The following is a 14,378-nucleotide window of genomic DNA, read 5'->3' as shown; positions in this document are numbered from 1 at the left end:
TGGACACCCCATATAGTGACATCGAGTTGTCAAATAATACACACTATTATACACATTATTTATGTCACTTTTATGATTGACAAATAAAGGACTTGGGATGTTGACCACTCTTGTAAACCCTACTGGGGGCACAAGATGGTTAGAATCGTAGCTGCACTTCTACTAAAACTCCAAATTTAGAAGAAGCAGGAGCAGATTAGCAGCAATAATTTGACACGTTAAGAGTGTGAGTTTGTGAACTGGGAAGGGTTAAATGAATATTCAGTGTTTGTTCCTCTCACTTCACAAAGAATTAGTCACGCTGGGAGCTCTGGCGGGGTTGGAGGAACCCCAACCTGCAATGTGAAAAACAACCCCACAAGTATATCATAGTTTAACTTGTTGTGTTTGTCTTTGTATATATTGTATGTATCAGCATCTGATTAAAATGGGGTAATTTAACATAAAACTTGTCTAACGAGAAATTTGTTCACACTTTTGGGGAATTTGTTTTGGTGTTTGCAAGGGGGGCAGATCTGCACAATGTTGAGGTTGTTGCACCGCCCAGCAAACCAAGTCCAGCCTCCTCTTATGGAGCAACTTCATTCTGAAAACTAGAACCAAGTGTGCAGTGTGAAGAGGGTAAAATCCGAAACTCGAATTACGTCCTCCTATAATCCGAAATGTGGCTGTCGCGCGGGTGCGTTCAAGCGGCCTCTTCCACGTCGGTTGTCCGCTACCTCCCGCGCGCCGTGGGCACCCGGCGGAGGGGGAAATGTCAGGCGGCGTCGGTGCTCATGCCGGAGGCTGTGGACTTCGAGGCTGTGCATGATCATGCAGGGCTCCATAGGTTCTCTGTTACCAGCATGGAGAGCTTCTGGGCGGCCGTAGCGCGCCGCCGGCTTGACTGGATCAGCCCGTTCCGTGGTGTCCTCGACTGCGACATGGAGCGGGGGAAGGTGAGCTGGTTCCAGGGAGGACAGCTCAACGTCTCCGGTGAGGTTCGAAAAAGTTGTTTAAAGTTTTGATGACCTTGAACGCACCACTGCGCCCATTGACATCTGGATTTCTAGTTGGTTGTTATTTAAATATTGTCCAAACGATCCAGAAAAAACACGCTTCTTCATATCAAATAAACTTTTTTCCCCAACCAGTCTTCTTTCAGAAACTGGACCTATTTAAATACTGCTACTTCACAACAGCGCTGCTAGTCATTTTATGGCGCCTGTAAAATAGTCCAGCCCAGAAAAAATACTAACCAAAAGGGATGGGTGAGTACCGATATCAAACTTTGGCATCTGTGTCAATATCAGATCGTTTTAGGTTATCAATACTCCCCAGTGTTGGACCTGTTCCTTTTAAAAATTAATTAGTTGTCATGTCACACACTACTTCTTTCAAAAAGTACTGAGTTAGGAAATGAATTACTATATCATAAAAGTAAATAGTAACTACCAGTGGAAGTAACTATTTCCATTACTTTAAAAAGAGGTTGTTTTATTTAAAAGAATCTGTAATTTTCTGAGCAAATACATAACACAGGGGTGACGTCTTTAAACGGATTTTAGTTATAAAGACTGGAATTCCGACTATTTTTAGAGGACCGGCTTTCTAGGCTCGGCTCACAAAAAGAGCCGTCTCTTTTGAGTCCCAAACGGCTCTTCAGGTTGTTTTTGTTGCTTTAATCCCTACAATATCAAGTAGTATCTAACATTATGCACAAATGACTTTAAAAGGGGGAAAAGAAACAAAAGAAAAAAAAATAACAAAAGAGAAACAAGATAAAAGAAGATAAAAATAATTTAATTTTTTATATCAAAAACAGGAAATATAATTAAAATATAATCTAAAACAAAAAGATAAAATACAAGACAACTTCAGACTTTTTTAATAGTTAACAGATATTGCATATTGAGCAGTCTCAAGAGAAAATTGATCACTTTGATCACTTCCGAAAGGCGGCTCATAGAGATGTTTCGTTCGGTCGAGTCAGTTGCTGCACCAATGACAACAGCACTGTCAAATATTTAAGGCTCACATTTGTCACAACGCAGGCCTCCTTCGCCTTTTCTTTTGTCACACTGGTAAATACTATAATAATAATATCATAATAGGTATCAAACTGTATGGAACTCTATTTTGAATGGTGACATGATCCAAAAAGATGTGACGTAAACAACTCAGAGAGCAGAAAACCGCTTTGATCAAAGTAACGCACCGCTTTTGACCGTCAGTAACGGTAAAGGAGGAAAAAATAATTAGTTAGATTACCCTGTTACTGAAAAAAAAATAAGGCAGTTACGTAACGGCGTTATTTATAACACTGGTACTCACTAACACTGGAACTAGCCGGTTTCCAGTAGCCATTTGATCAGTTGCCTGAAATTAAAGGAATAGTTACCAATTATTAAATGTAGATAGAATGTTGGGATCTAAAGGGACAATATATAGTATATTTTCCTTACTATTCAAATCAATATAATTTTTTGACCACTAGGAGGTGCTCAATAATACACAATGTCCCTTAAAGCAAACTTTTTGAGTCGCAGGCTGCATTAGTTTGAAATGATTTTCAAAAGGGCCGGAGGAAAGAAAAAAAGCTGATTGATGTATTTCTTTTTATGTAGATGGCCATAGAAAGTCTAAAATCCGATACCTGGGCAATATATAAGAAAAATAGCCAATCTTTTTTCTTTCTTGTTTGCATTTGCTTGCACCTGTCGTGGTTTATTGTCTCTTTGTTTGTAAAGGGACAGTTTCATCCAATTGGTTTTGAAAACACTCAAAATACACAACTAATCATATTTATTTACAAATTTTAATTTGGAGTAATAGCATTGTAATATCTCCCATTTTTAAGCACTAAATGGATCATTTACATTGAAAAGCTCAATCCAATAGGGCTACTTTAGAATGTTTCTAATGCATGTTTTGATGACATCCAGTGGACATATTAAAAACTGATTATTTGAATAGAAGTGCTTCATTTTTTTCCTTATACTTCTCTCAGCATCAACTCACCGGCCAGATTAAATCTGTTGGTGGGCCTGATATGGCCTGTGGGCCATAGTTTGGTGACCTCTGCTTTAAGGGAACAGTGTGTATTATTTGACCTCTAGATGTCACTGGTGTAGGGTACTTAGAATCAAGTACAAAAAAGCACATGAGAAATACCAAGTACTGAGTTTTCAAGTGACCAAAACTCATCATTTTACTTGTAATTTTTTTGCCCACCCTTTTTAAGTTGGCGGACAATAATTATGTCGGATACTTTTAGGTGAGGCTCACATTATTTAAACCAAATGCTAATTTCTCGAGCAGAGTATTTTAGAAATGACAATTACATAATATTTAACATATTTTTTGCTTATTAATGTTGACAATATCTGTGTATTATTTGCCCCCATGTAGGTTTTAGATCAGGGAATGGTGTCATAATAGTAGTTTGCAATAGTCTTTGATCTGTGCAACCCTCTGAGACTCTTTGTGATTAAGGGCTATACAAATAAACATGACTTGACTTGACTTGACTTATTGTTTGAATCAATATGATTCTTTATAAAGGACATTTTAACCATTATAAGACACTATATAATACCCACTGCCCCTTTAAAAGAATAATAAAAACTATTAAATGCAATGTAAGGAGTACAGTGTTGGAAATTAAATGTATATTTATAATAAATATCAGTTTTCGCACCTATTTTTTTTTTGTAGTAATTGTATCTACAGTGCATCCGGAAAGTATTCACAGCGCTTCACTTTTTCCACATTTTGTTATGTTACAGCCTCATTCCAAATTGTATTAATTTAATCTCTTATCTCAAAATTCAACACAAAATACTCCATTATGACAATGTGAAAACGTTTTTTTTTTAATTTTTTTTAATTTATTAAAAATAGAAAACTAAGAAATTACATTTACATAAGTATTCACAGCCTTTGCCATGAAGCTCAAAATTGAGCTCAGGTGCATCTTTTTTCCACTGATCATCCTTGAGATCTTTCTACAGCTTAATTGGAATCCACCTGCAGTAAATTCATTTGATTGGACATGATTTGGAAAGGCACACTCCTGTCTATATAAGGTCCCACAGTTGAGTGTGCATGTCAGAGCACAAACACCAAGCATGAAGTCAAAAGAACTGTCTGTAGACCTGCGAGACAGAATTGTCTTGAGGCACAAATCTGGGGAAGGATACAGAAAAATTTCTGCTGCTTTGAAGGTCCCAATGAGCACAGTGGCCTCCATTATTCGTAAATGGAAGACATTTGGAACCACCAGGACTCTTCCTAGAGCTGGCCGGCCTTCTAAACTGAGCGATCGGGGAAGAAGGGCCTTAGTCAGGGAGGTGACCAAGAACCCGATGGTCACTCTGTCAGAGCTCCGGCGTTCCTCTGTGGAGAGAGGAGAGCCTTCCAGAAGGACAACCATCTCTGCAGCAATCCACCAATCAGGCCTGTATGGTAGAGTGGCCAGACGAAAGCCACTCCTTAGTAAAAGGAACATGGAATATGCCAAAAAGCACCTGAATGACTCTCAGACCATGAGAAACAAAATTCTCTGGTCTGATGAGAAAAAGATTGAACTCTTTGGTGTGAATGCCAGGCGCCATGTTTGGAGGAAACCAGGCACCGCTCATCACCAGGCCAATACCATCCCTACAGTGAAGCATGGTGGTGGCAGCATCATGCTGTGGGGATGTTTTTCAGCAGCAGGAACTGGCAGAGTAGTCAGGATAGAAGGAAAAATGAATGCAGCAATATATAATAATAATAATAATAATAATATAGAGATATCCTGGATGAAAACCTGCTCCAGAGCGCTCTTGACCTCAGGCTGGGGCAAAGGTTCATTTTTCAGCAGGACAACGACGCAAAGCACACAGCCAAGATCTCAAAAGATTGTCTTCAGAACCACTTCGTGAATGTCCTGGAGTGGCCCAGCCAGAGTCCAGACTTGAATCCGATCAAACATCTCTGGAGAGATCTGAAAATGGCTGTGCACAAACGTCTCCCATCCAACCTGAGCTTGAGACTTATTGCAAAGAAGAATGGGCAAAACTGCCTAAAGATAGGTGTGCTAAACTTGTGGGATCATATTCAAAAAGACTTGAGGCTGTATTTGCTGCCAAAGGTGGATCAACAAAGTATTAAGCAAAGGCTGTGAATACTTATGTAAATGTGATTTCTTAGTTTTCTATTTTTAATAAATTCAAAAAAAGTAAAAAAAAAAAACGTTTTCACATTGTCATAATGGAGTATTTTGTGTAGAATTTTGAGATAAGAGATTAATTTAATACAATTTGGAATGAGGCTGTAACATAACAAAATGTGGAAAAAGTGAAGCGCTGTGAATACTTTCCGGATGCACTGTATGTAGGGCAGCACGGCGGCGCGGTGGTTAGCGCTTGTGCGGCACAGTTCTAAGGTCATGGGTTCAAATCCAGCTACCAACCTTCCTGTGCGGAGTTTGCAGGTTCCTCCCGTGCTTGCGTGGGTTTCCTCCCACATTCCAAAAACATGCATGTCAGGTTAATTGGCCGGTCCAAATTGTTCCTAGGTGTGAATGAGCGAGCGAATTGTCTGTCCCTGTGTGCCCTGCGACTGGCAGGCAACCAGTTCAGGGTGTCCCCTGCCCACTGCCCGGAGATGGCTGAGATGGGCTCCAGCCAGCACCCCCGCGACCCTACTGAGGATAAGCGGTACAGATAATGGATGGATGGATAGTATCTATGTAGCCCGCGGACTAATGTGGATGTGGAGGGTCATTGTAATTTTCTAAGACATTTGATTTCCAATTTATTTTAGCCTATTTGAAAGCTGATTCTTATAATTACAACCCGGGAACAACATAACAGTAACATAGTAACAACATAGTAATAACTTGACACCTTGTTATTTTAGAAATGAATATCAATATGGTAGCCCTTATTGTTAATCAGCAAAAAATGTAGTATTGGTATTGACAATTACTCATGATATGTGGTGTCGGAGATCTCTAATAACTAATATTTACTGATGCAGTGAATTGTTTGGACCGGCACGTACGCAGCAGCCCTGATAAAGTGGCCCTCATCTGGGAGAGGGATGAACCTGGATATGAAGTCAAGGTCACTTACAAGTCAGTCAGACAAACCAGTTTGTTTTGGAATTTTGATGCGTGGTCTAGAAAACGGATATACCCTGCATATCATATTTCCTTTTTTTTTAACAGGCAGCTTTTGGAGATGACATGCCGTGCGGGCAATCTGCTAAGGCGGTGTGGTGTCAAAAAAGGAGATTGTGTCACTATTTACATGCCACCATGCCCACTAGCTGTGGCGTCCATGCTAGCTTGCGCCCGCATCGGTGCCGCCCACAACGTAGTCTTCGCTGGCTTCAGCGCCGAGGCCCTCGCTGAGCGAATTAGAGACGGTAAGCCCCGTAATGTTTTACACCATATACATTTATTCTGCATCACCAGGTAATTCATTCATTTATTCATTTATATTACAAAGTCTGGACTTAGTAAGGATCCATGTGGAATTCCACAAGTTTTCTAAGTGTCCAATACAAGAAAATACATACAACTCGTGTGTAAATATATAAACAATGTTTTTCCTTCAAAAATAGTGCAATTTTATTGGCTCCTACGGAGCTTGATAGCTCACTTTTTCCTTCCCGTGAAAGGATGCTGAGATAAGATAATCCTTTATTGTGGACACAGCAGAGAGTATTCAAGTAGTGTATCCTTGAAATGGTGCCGAGCAAAGGGCAATGTCCGAGTACAGTAATTTATCTTAAAGGATCAGTTTTTATTTCCTGTACACTCTTAAAACAGGTATGAAAATAACCCAATTTAAGTCAAATGTGGACTGATCCATTACTTCGATTAATTCGATCAGTGTTTCTAGGTTTTTGTATTAAATCTAAAATTGACTTTTTGTGGAAAAGAATTGAGAAAAAAATATGTGAGATTAGTATTTTGTTGTTGTGTTGGTTGTGTTGTAAAAAACAACATAAATCCCAGTCATTTTATCTAGACAAAACAACTAAACAACATTTAAAAAACAATATTGATATGGAAAAATAAGCAAAAATACATGAACTATCATAAAATCATGACTTTTAAAGTACTTCTTTAAGAAATTAGCATTTACCGGTTCTGACATAATTGTCTGCGATCTTTCTCCCTTAAAAGGCTGGGCAAAAACAATAAATCGAAAACGGTGCGTTCTGGTCATCTTAAGTCGCTGAAGTTTGTATTCTTCCTTGTGCTTCTTAGCACTCGTTTTTGGTTGTACTACACCATAGCGTCTAGTGGTTAAATATAACACAGTTTTCCTTTAAGGAAAATATGTTGGGATTTTAAGTTATTTTTTTTAATATCAGTCATATTTTATGCAAATGATATTTTATGTACTAATGGTATGTGCATGTGATATCAGTGATCACTCCAGATATGGTTATCAGTATGAAAATAGTGGTATCAATTATCAAATATGCCTAGTACATTTTACGATTCATGCAGTAGAGAGTGGTTTAATAACACACCGTCCCTTGAAGGAAACATTTAGTGTTGCGACGTAAAGATAATGATTTATGGGGAAGGGAATTATATGTACTTGTAGGATAATTATTTGGTATTGGTATCTATCTACTAAAGAGTATCAATATTGGTATCGGTCTGGAACAATGTGCTATTTAAAATCCCTATCTTTAAACGTATACAAATCCCATGTCATACTGTCAGCTTTGTTGGCTTTCACTAAGCATGTGTGGCAATGTGTTGGAAATAAACGCATAAGGGCTTGGCCTGCCTCTCACACTCACTCAGACACACAAATTGCGGGTCCAGAGGTTGATCCAGGTAGAGTTGTCGAACAGGGTTTGTGAAGTGTTGTAATACGTCGTTTTATCTCCACTGTGTTACTCAGATCATGAATGTGACAGTGTCATCCTTTTGTACAACATATTTCATCAGAAGCCATATAAGTGTTCATCTGTTGATTATTTAATGCAGGTCGGTAGGACAAAAGGGTCATTGTGAACATCTTCATGTTTTGTGTGCTTACAAAAGGACTTAACAGTCGTAAAACTATAAAATGGATGAAGCCTGAGACTGTGTGCTAGTGGTTCCAAATTCTAGTCCAGAGTTCATGTTATGAATTAAATGTGATTTTTGTTGTTTATTTACCATATCAATTTTTGTATAACAAGCACCCCAAAGTTTTTAATCAAAATTCAGTATAAATTATTGTTCCTCTTTTTCTGGGCTCAAACTAATAATTGTAAGTGAGGAACATTGAATACGTGCGACCATGATAAAAAACATTTGTTGACAACTGCAACTATGTTGTGCTTTTTCAGTTCTGCTTTCTCCATTCTCTAAAATTCTTCTCTGGTACAATGAATTTTATGCTAGCTGCTTGATTTCTGTGAATAGCAGCATGATCAGCAACTTTGAGCTTGTATGAGGTGTCATATGCAGAATGTTTCCTCTTTGCAGCCGGAGTTGTCATTTGACAAGGTACAAATAAATCACTAAAACTAGAATGGTTGTAAAACCTCAGAGCAGGGTTTTCAAACTGTGTGACGGGGCACACTAGTGAGCCGAGAGACCTTGACCAGTGTGCCGCAGGAAATTACCCAATTTTATCTTTACAAAAGTGAGACAAGTGAGTGGTTCCCTGTGTTGACTGGTGTCAGGCAGGGGTGTGTGGTGTCACCATGGCTGTTTAACGTGTACATGGATGGTGTGTTGAGAGAGGTGAATGCAAGAATATTTGGCAGAGGTGTAGAGATGATGGATAACAGTGGAACGGTGAGGCAGATAAGTCAGATGTTGTTTGCAGATGACATAGCGCTTGTGGCTGATTCTGAGGAAACATTGAGAAGGTTGGTAATGGAGTTTGGAAGAGTGTGTGATAGGTGTAAGTTATGTGTGAATGTTGGAAAGAGTAAGGTGATGAAGTGTTCATGTGGTCGTGTGGGCATGGTCTTAGAAATAAGGTTGCATGGACAGGTGCTGGAAGAAGATGAAAGCTTTAGGTATTTGGGTGTTGATGTGGCTGCAGTTGGTGGAATGGAGTGCGAGCTATTGCACAGAGTGAATCAAGGAAGCAAGGTTTTGGGTGCTCTGAGGAGAGTGATGAGCAACAAGAGTATGAGTATGGATGTTAAGAGGGGACTGTATGAGAGTGTGATTGTGCCAACTGTGTTGTATGATGCAGATACTTGAAGCCTGAACGCAGATCTGAGAAGGAAATTAAATGCTTTTGAGATGAAGTGTTTGAGGAGTATGTTAGGAGTGACAAAATTGGATAGATTGAGAAATGAACTTGTGAGAGACAGAACTGGAGTAGTAGTGGAACTGAGGAAGCGCGTGCATAAGAGAATACTCGGTTGGTTTGGACACATGGAGCAAATGTTGAAGAGGATATACAGAGCAGAAGTAAATGGAAGGAGACCAAGAGGAAGGCCGCGATTGACGTGGAGTGCACTGTAGGAAAGAGGTCTAAATATAGTGGAAGCTAGAGCTCTTGTTGGTGATAGGAATGAGTGGAGAGCTGTTGTAAAAGGATAGTGGGATGTTTATTTTGCATTTGTTTTTATGTATTCAGCCAGTATAGACCATAAACATGATATATACCAGGAATAATTTGACACGCGAACCTCTCGACGCCAGTTTTTTTTTAGACCCAACTTGTTGGGAGTCATTAGGTGACCAAACCCCCAATGCCCTAATGCCGAGCGTCAAGCAGGGAGGCAATGATTCCCAATGTTGTAAGTCTTAGGTATGACTCAGCCGAGGCTTGAACCAGTGACCTCCCAGTCTCAAAGTGGGCGCCCTACCATCTAGGCTACCGAGCTGGTTTAGACGTGTTCTAAGGGATGAGGAGGGCACCTGTATGATGCGGCAGGGGTAAACCAATGAAAGCTGTCGGGCCCTGCTGTTGAACAGAAGAGTGTGTTGTGTCACCCTGACCCGAGTGACATGGCCGCTTTCTTGTGTCCCGTTTTCATCTGTAGGGACAAAAGCATGACCACCTTGGGTGCTGAGGTGCTTAACTTGTTTGGGTGTTTGGGCATTTGGGTTGGCCATGGTCCAAAAATGTTTGTCTTTTTTTTGCTACTTTTTACCTTTTTAAAATTTCTTTGTTTTTGTATGTGTTTGTCTTGGTGTCGGTCACCCCTCTTGAGGGATATGACCAAGGTAGATAGATCGATGGATAGAAAGCTTTGCAAAAGCATGCCATTGGTCACTATCTTTGCTATCATTCAATGATCAACTGAGTAACTGTAACATTCATCCATATCAGTGGGTGGCAGCAAACTACTTTTTTCTTTTTTTATTATCTGCTCATTAGATAGTCAAGCAGTGTTCATTTTACCTGTGAAAAGTGATGGGTCCCGGGGACTCGCATGCTCAAAAATCTATGGGTCCCAACAGAGATCTATGTGTCCCCAAAATTTAGTGTTGTCGAGGTTGACATTGTAAATCGGCGACGATATATTCATTCAGTTTTAATTATCACAGTTTATTGGTAATACAAATCAGTTATCACTTCAAGATTTTTCAGTTCACAGCAATATTGCACATTATTCAAAATAATATTGCTGAAATAATTATATTAATCTACATTTTCATTCAGTTTTAATCCTTACAGTTAATTGATAATACAAAGCAGTTATCACTTCAGATTTTTCACTTCACAAAAATATTGTACATTATACAAAATAATATTGCTGAAATATTAGTCTATATATTCGTGCAGTTTTAATCATCACAGTTAATTGGTAATACAAAGCAAGTTATCACTTCAGATTTTCCAATTCATATATTCTTCGTAGTTTGCTGTCCCACCACAGTTATAATGCCTTCTCAAGGTCCAATCCATTATCATCCTCCGCGTCACCAGCAATATAATTTAGTCCATTTTTGCAGAAAAGTCCTTTTCTTGCTAGGAGTATTCTTTTGTTTATTTTCTTTCGTCGAATCGTTCACTTGAACTGCGGTTTATGAACTCTGTCAGTCACATCGACTGTGTGCTTCAATGAAGGAGATTCAAACTCTGTCGGCATGTGTCGGTTGAGGTCTATTTGAGGCGTATCTATGGCGTCTGTGGTTCTTGGCCTTACTCCCCAAAATACAGCAATGCTGCAAGTTTGATTTTTGCAATCGGGAGATGGAATATGAGCTTCGCACTGATCGCTGCTTGGCTCTGTGGCTAGGACCTTGACTCAGCCTATTGGCTGAGAGCAAGTGTCTCGGCCCCTCGGCTTTGTAAGTCAAGTCAAGTCAAGTCAAGTTATTTTTATTTGTATAGCCCTAAATCACGAAGAGTCTCAAAGGGCTTCACAAATTATTACACTATATTACACAGACTATTTTTCAGCCGACGAGAAGAGTAGGTTATTCATATGCTATGGAGTAGAAGTGAGTTTTAAGTTTAGATTTAAACATTTCCACTGAGGTTGCAGATCGGATCTCAGGGGGAAGGGCATTCCACAGCACCGGTGCCCGGATGGAGAACGCTCTTGAACCAGCAGAACACTTCTTTGCTCTTGGGATCACCAGAAGACCGGCACTCTCAGATCGGAGGCTTCGGACCGGGACATAGGGGCAAATCAGATCTGAAAGATAAGAGGGAGCAAGTCCATGTATGATTTTGTATAATACTAAGAGAACCTTGAAATCACATCTAAGGCTAACTGGGGGCCAATGCAGGTTAGCCAAAATCGGTGTTATGTGATTGTACTTTTTTGTCCTAGTTAAAAGCCGGCATTTTGTACCAGCTGAAGAGACTTGATTCTAGACTTCGGGAGACCAGAGAGTAGTGCATTACAGTAATTGAGACGGGAGGTAACAAATGCATGAATTATAATTTCCGCATCCGACTGAGACAGTATTGAACGGATTTTAGCAATGTTACGGAGATGGAAGAAAGCGGTTCTAGTAATTTTCTTTACATGCATTTCAAAGGATAGATCAGGGTCAAATATGACACCTAAATTTTTAACCGAGTCACTCTGTGTGATGTGACATTTGTCAATGTTCACAGCAGTTTTTGAGAATAAGTCACGGCATTTAGATGGACCAATGACTAACATTTCGGTCTTTTCCGAGTTAAGACGCAAGAAATTGAGTGACATCCACTCTTTTATCTCAATGAGGCAGGCCTCCAAATTTCCACAGTTTAGTGTGGGAGATTCCTCCAACGGAAGATATAGTTGAGTGTCGTCTGCGTAGCAGTGGAAGCTGATATTGTACTTGCGAATAATATCACCTAATGGAAGCATGTAAATGCTGAAAAGAAGGGGGGCAAGCACTGAACCCTGTGGAACACCGCAGGTAACATTAAAGGGCTCAGATGTCATTTCACCATATTTAACACAGTGCGTCCTATCTGAGAGGTAGGATCTGAACCACGAGAGGACGGTTCCTGAGAGACCAATCCATTTTTCCAACCGTTCTAGTAGGAAATTGTGGTGCACTGTGTCAAAAGCAGCACTAAGATCCAGCAGCAGCAAAAGTGATGAAGCGCCAGAATCCATTGCCAGTAGGAGATCATTTGTTACCTTGATCAGAGCTGTCTCAGTAGAGTGGTTAGCCCTGAATCCTGATTGCATGGATTCAAAAAGGTTATTCTCGGATATGAAATCATTCAGCTGCTGTTCCACTACTTTTTCAAGTACTTTAGAGAGGAAAGGTAGGTTTGACACAGGTCTATAATTACTTAAGATTTCTGGATCAAGGTTGGGTCGTTTCAGTGTGGGTTTAATAACGGCGGACTTAAAAGCTGCTGGAACTATACCTGAGGAGAGTGATATGTTTATAATATTTAGAACTGAAGGTCCAAGGACGCCAAAAAGACTTTTAATAAGTGAACCTGGGAGCGGGTCGAACTGCCAAGTTGTCGGTTTGGCCGCATTCACCACCTGTTTGAGATCATCAAGTGACAGTTCACTAAAACCGGACAATTTCCCAGGACAGCCACCCTGTAGTGCATCTGCAGATTTCAGCTCTTTAATAAGTGTGGTATTAATAATTTCTTTAGCAATTTCTTCCTGTATGCATTGAATCTTCTTAGTAAAGAAGACCATTAAGTCATAAGCAGAGTGTGTCGAACTATCTGCGATAGTCTGTTGCCTTGTAAGCGATGCTACAGTGTCAAAAAGGGCTTTGGGATTGTTCTTTTTAGACGCAATCACCTTTGAAAGGTAGGCTGATTTTGCAGAGGCAAGGGCCGCTTTATACTTTAACAAGCTGTCACACCAGGTTTGATGGAAAACCTCAAGCTTCGTAGCGCGCCATTTTCTTTCCAATTTCATGCATTCTTGTTTAAGGGTTCTAGTTTCATCAGTAAACCAAAGCGTGCGTCTTTTAGGACGTGATTTTAGCTTTATGGGCTCCATTGAATCCAGGACACTAGTCAGGGTGGTATTGAACTCATTTGAGCCATTGTATGAAGGAAAGGACGCAACTGCTCCAGGAAGGAGTTCAAAGAGCTCAGAAACTGTGCCAGTGTTTATATTGCGTCCGCTAAATCCTTCAGCCTTTTTAACACTACATTTAGCTAGCACCTCAAATGTAACTAAATAATGATCCGAGATAACGGTAGTACACGGTAACACCATAATGTTTGAGGTTAAAACTCCTCGAGTCAGAATCAAGTCTAGCATGTTTCCATTATTATGGGTTTGCAAATCAACCAGTTGATTAAAACCAAATGCATCAATTAGAGACCTAAACGCAATAGTAAGTGAACTGAGTGGGGAGTTCATATGAATGTTAAAGTCCCCCATAATTATAATTTTGTCTGCATAGGTTACTAGTTCAGACAAAAGTTCAGCAAATTCGTCAAAGAAAGTTGTGTATGGCCCAGGTGCGCGATAGATAGTTATTACATAAATTGACAATAGAGATGACCGCATCACAAGAGCCTCAAACGCCTTGTAATTATTAGAGGTACGAGGATTAAATTTGAGCGATTTTTCAGAAATGAGCGCGACACCGCCACCCTTTTTCAACGTGCGTGCTACATGGCTACTCGCGAGGGGGTAAAGCATAATTTAGCGCTAAATACTCATCTGGGCGTAACCAAGTTTCACAAAGACCCATACAGTTAAGTTTATAATCACGAATAATGTTATCAACAAGTAAAGCTTTAGGAGCAAGCGATCTAATATTTAAAAGACCAAATTTTAGCTTTGCTGAATCATTTGACTTAGCTGAAGTCTTTGTAGTCTTTGTAGAGATCTTCAAAAGATGCCGCCGTTGGGGTCGTTTGTGAGCGCTGAGTGTAAAGCGTCGGTTGTCCGGCGAGGAATGAATGGTGGAATTAGTTACATCCTCGCGTCCTTCTTTCTCCTTAGACTTCGCACGCTTTACACATCTACCTGCACGGCTACCA

General features: G+C 40.0%; 1 protein-coding gene across 2 annotated transcripts in view; it reads left to right on the top strand.

The window, feature by feature from the left end:
- The first annotated feature begins 569 nt into the window (after nucleotides 1–569).
- acss1 (acyl-CoA synthetase short chain family member 1) overlaps nucleotides 570–14,378 on the top strand; it is a 42,426-nt gene continuing 28,617 nt past the window's right edge. For both annotated transcript variants that reach the window (XR_015848301.1, XM_088325353.1), the window contains exons 1-3: nucleotides 570–975; nucleotides 6,007–6,103; nucleotides 6,197–6,396. Coding sequence is in view for 1 of the 2 variants with exons in the window: in XM_088325353.1 (XP_088181479.1) it covers nucleotides 663–975; nucleotides 6,007–6,103; nucleotides 6,197–6,396 (610 nt within the window). In the remaining variant the exon portion in view is untranslated. The remainder of the gene's footprint in view (nucleotides 976–6,006; nucleotides 6,104–6,196; nucleotides 6,397–14,378) is intronic.

The sequence above is a fragment of the Urocampus carinirostris genome, chromosome 20 (assembly GCF_059441175.1).
Source record: "Urocampus carinirostris isolate Australia breed hairy pipefish chromosome 20, RoL_Ucar_1.0, whole genome shotgun sequence".
Lineage (NCBI taxonomy): Eukaryota > Metazoa > Chordata > Actinopteri > Syngnathiformes > Syngnathidae > Urocampus > Urocampus carinirostris.
Note: the sequence above shows the minus strand (reverse complement) of the source record. Positions and strands in the feature narration are given on the sequence as shown.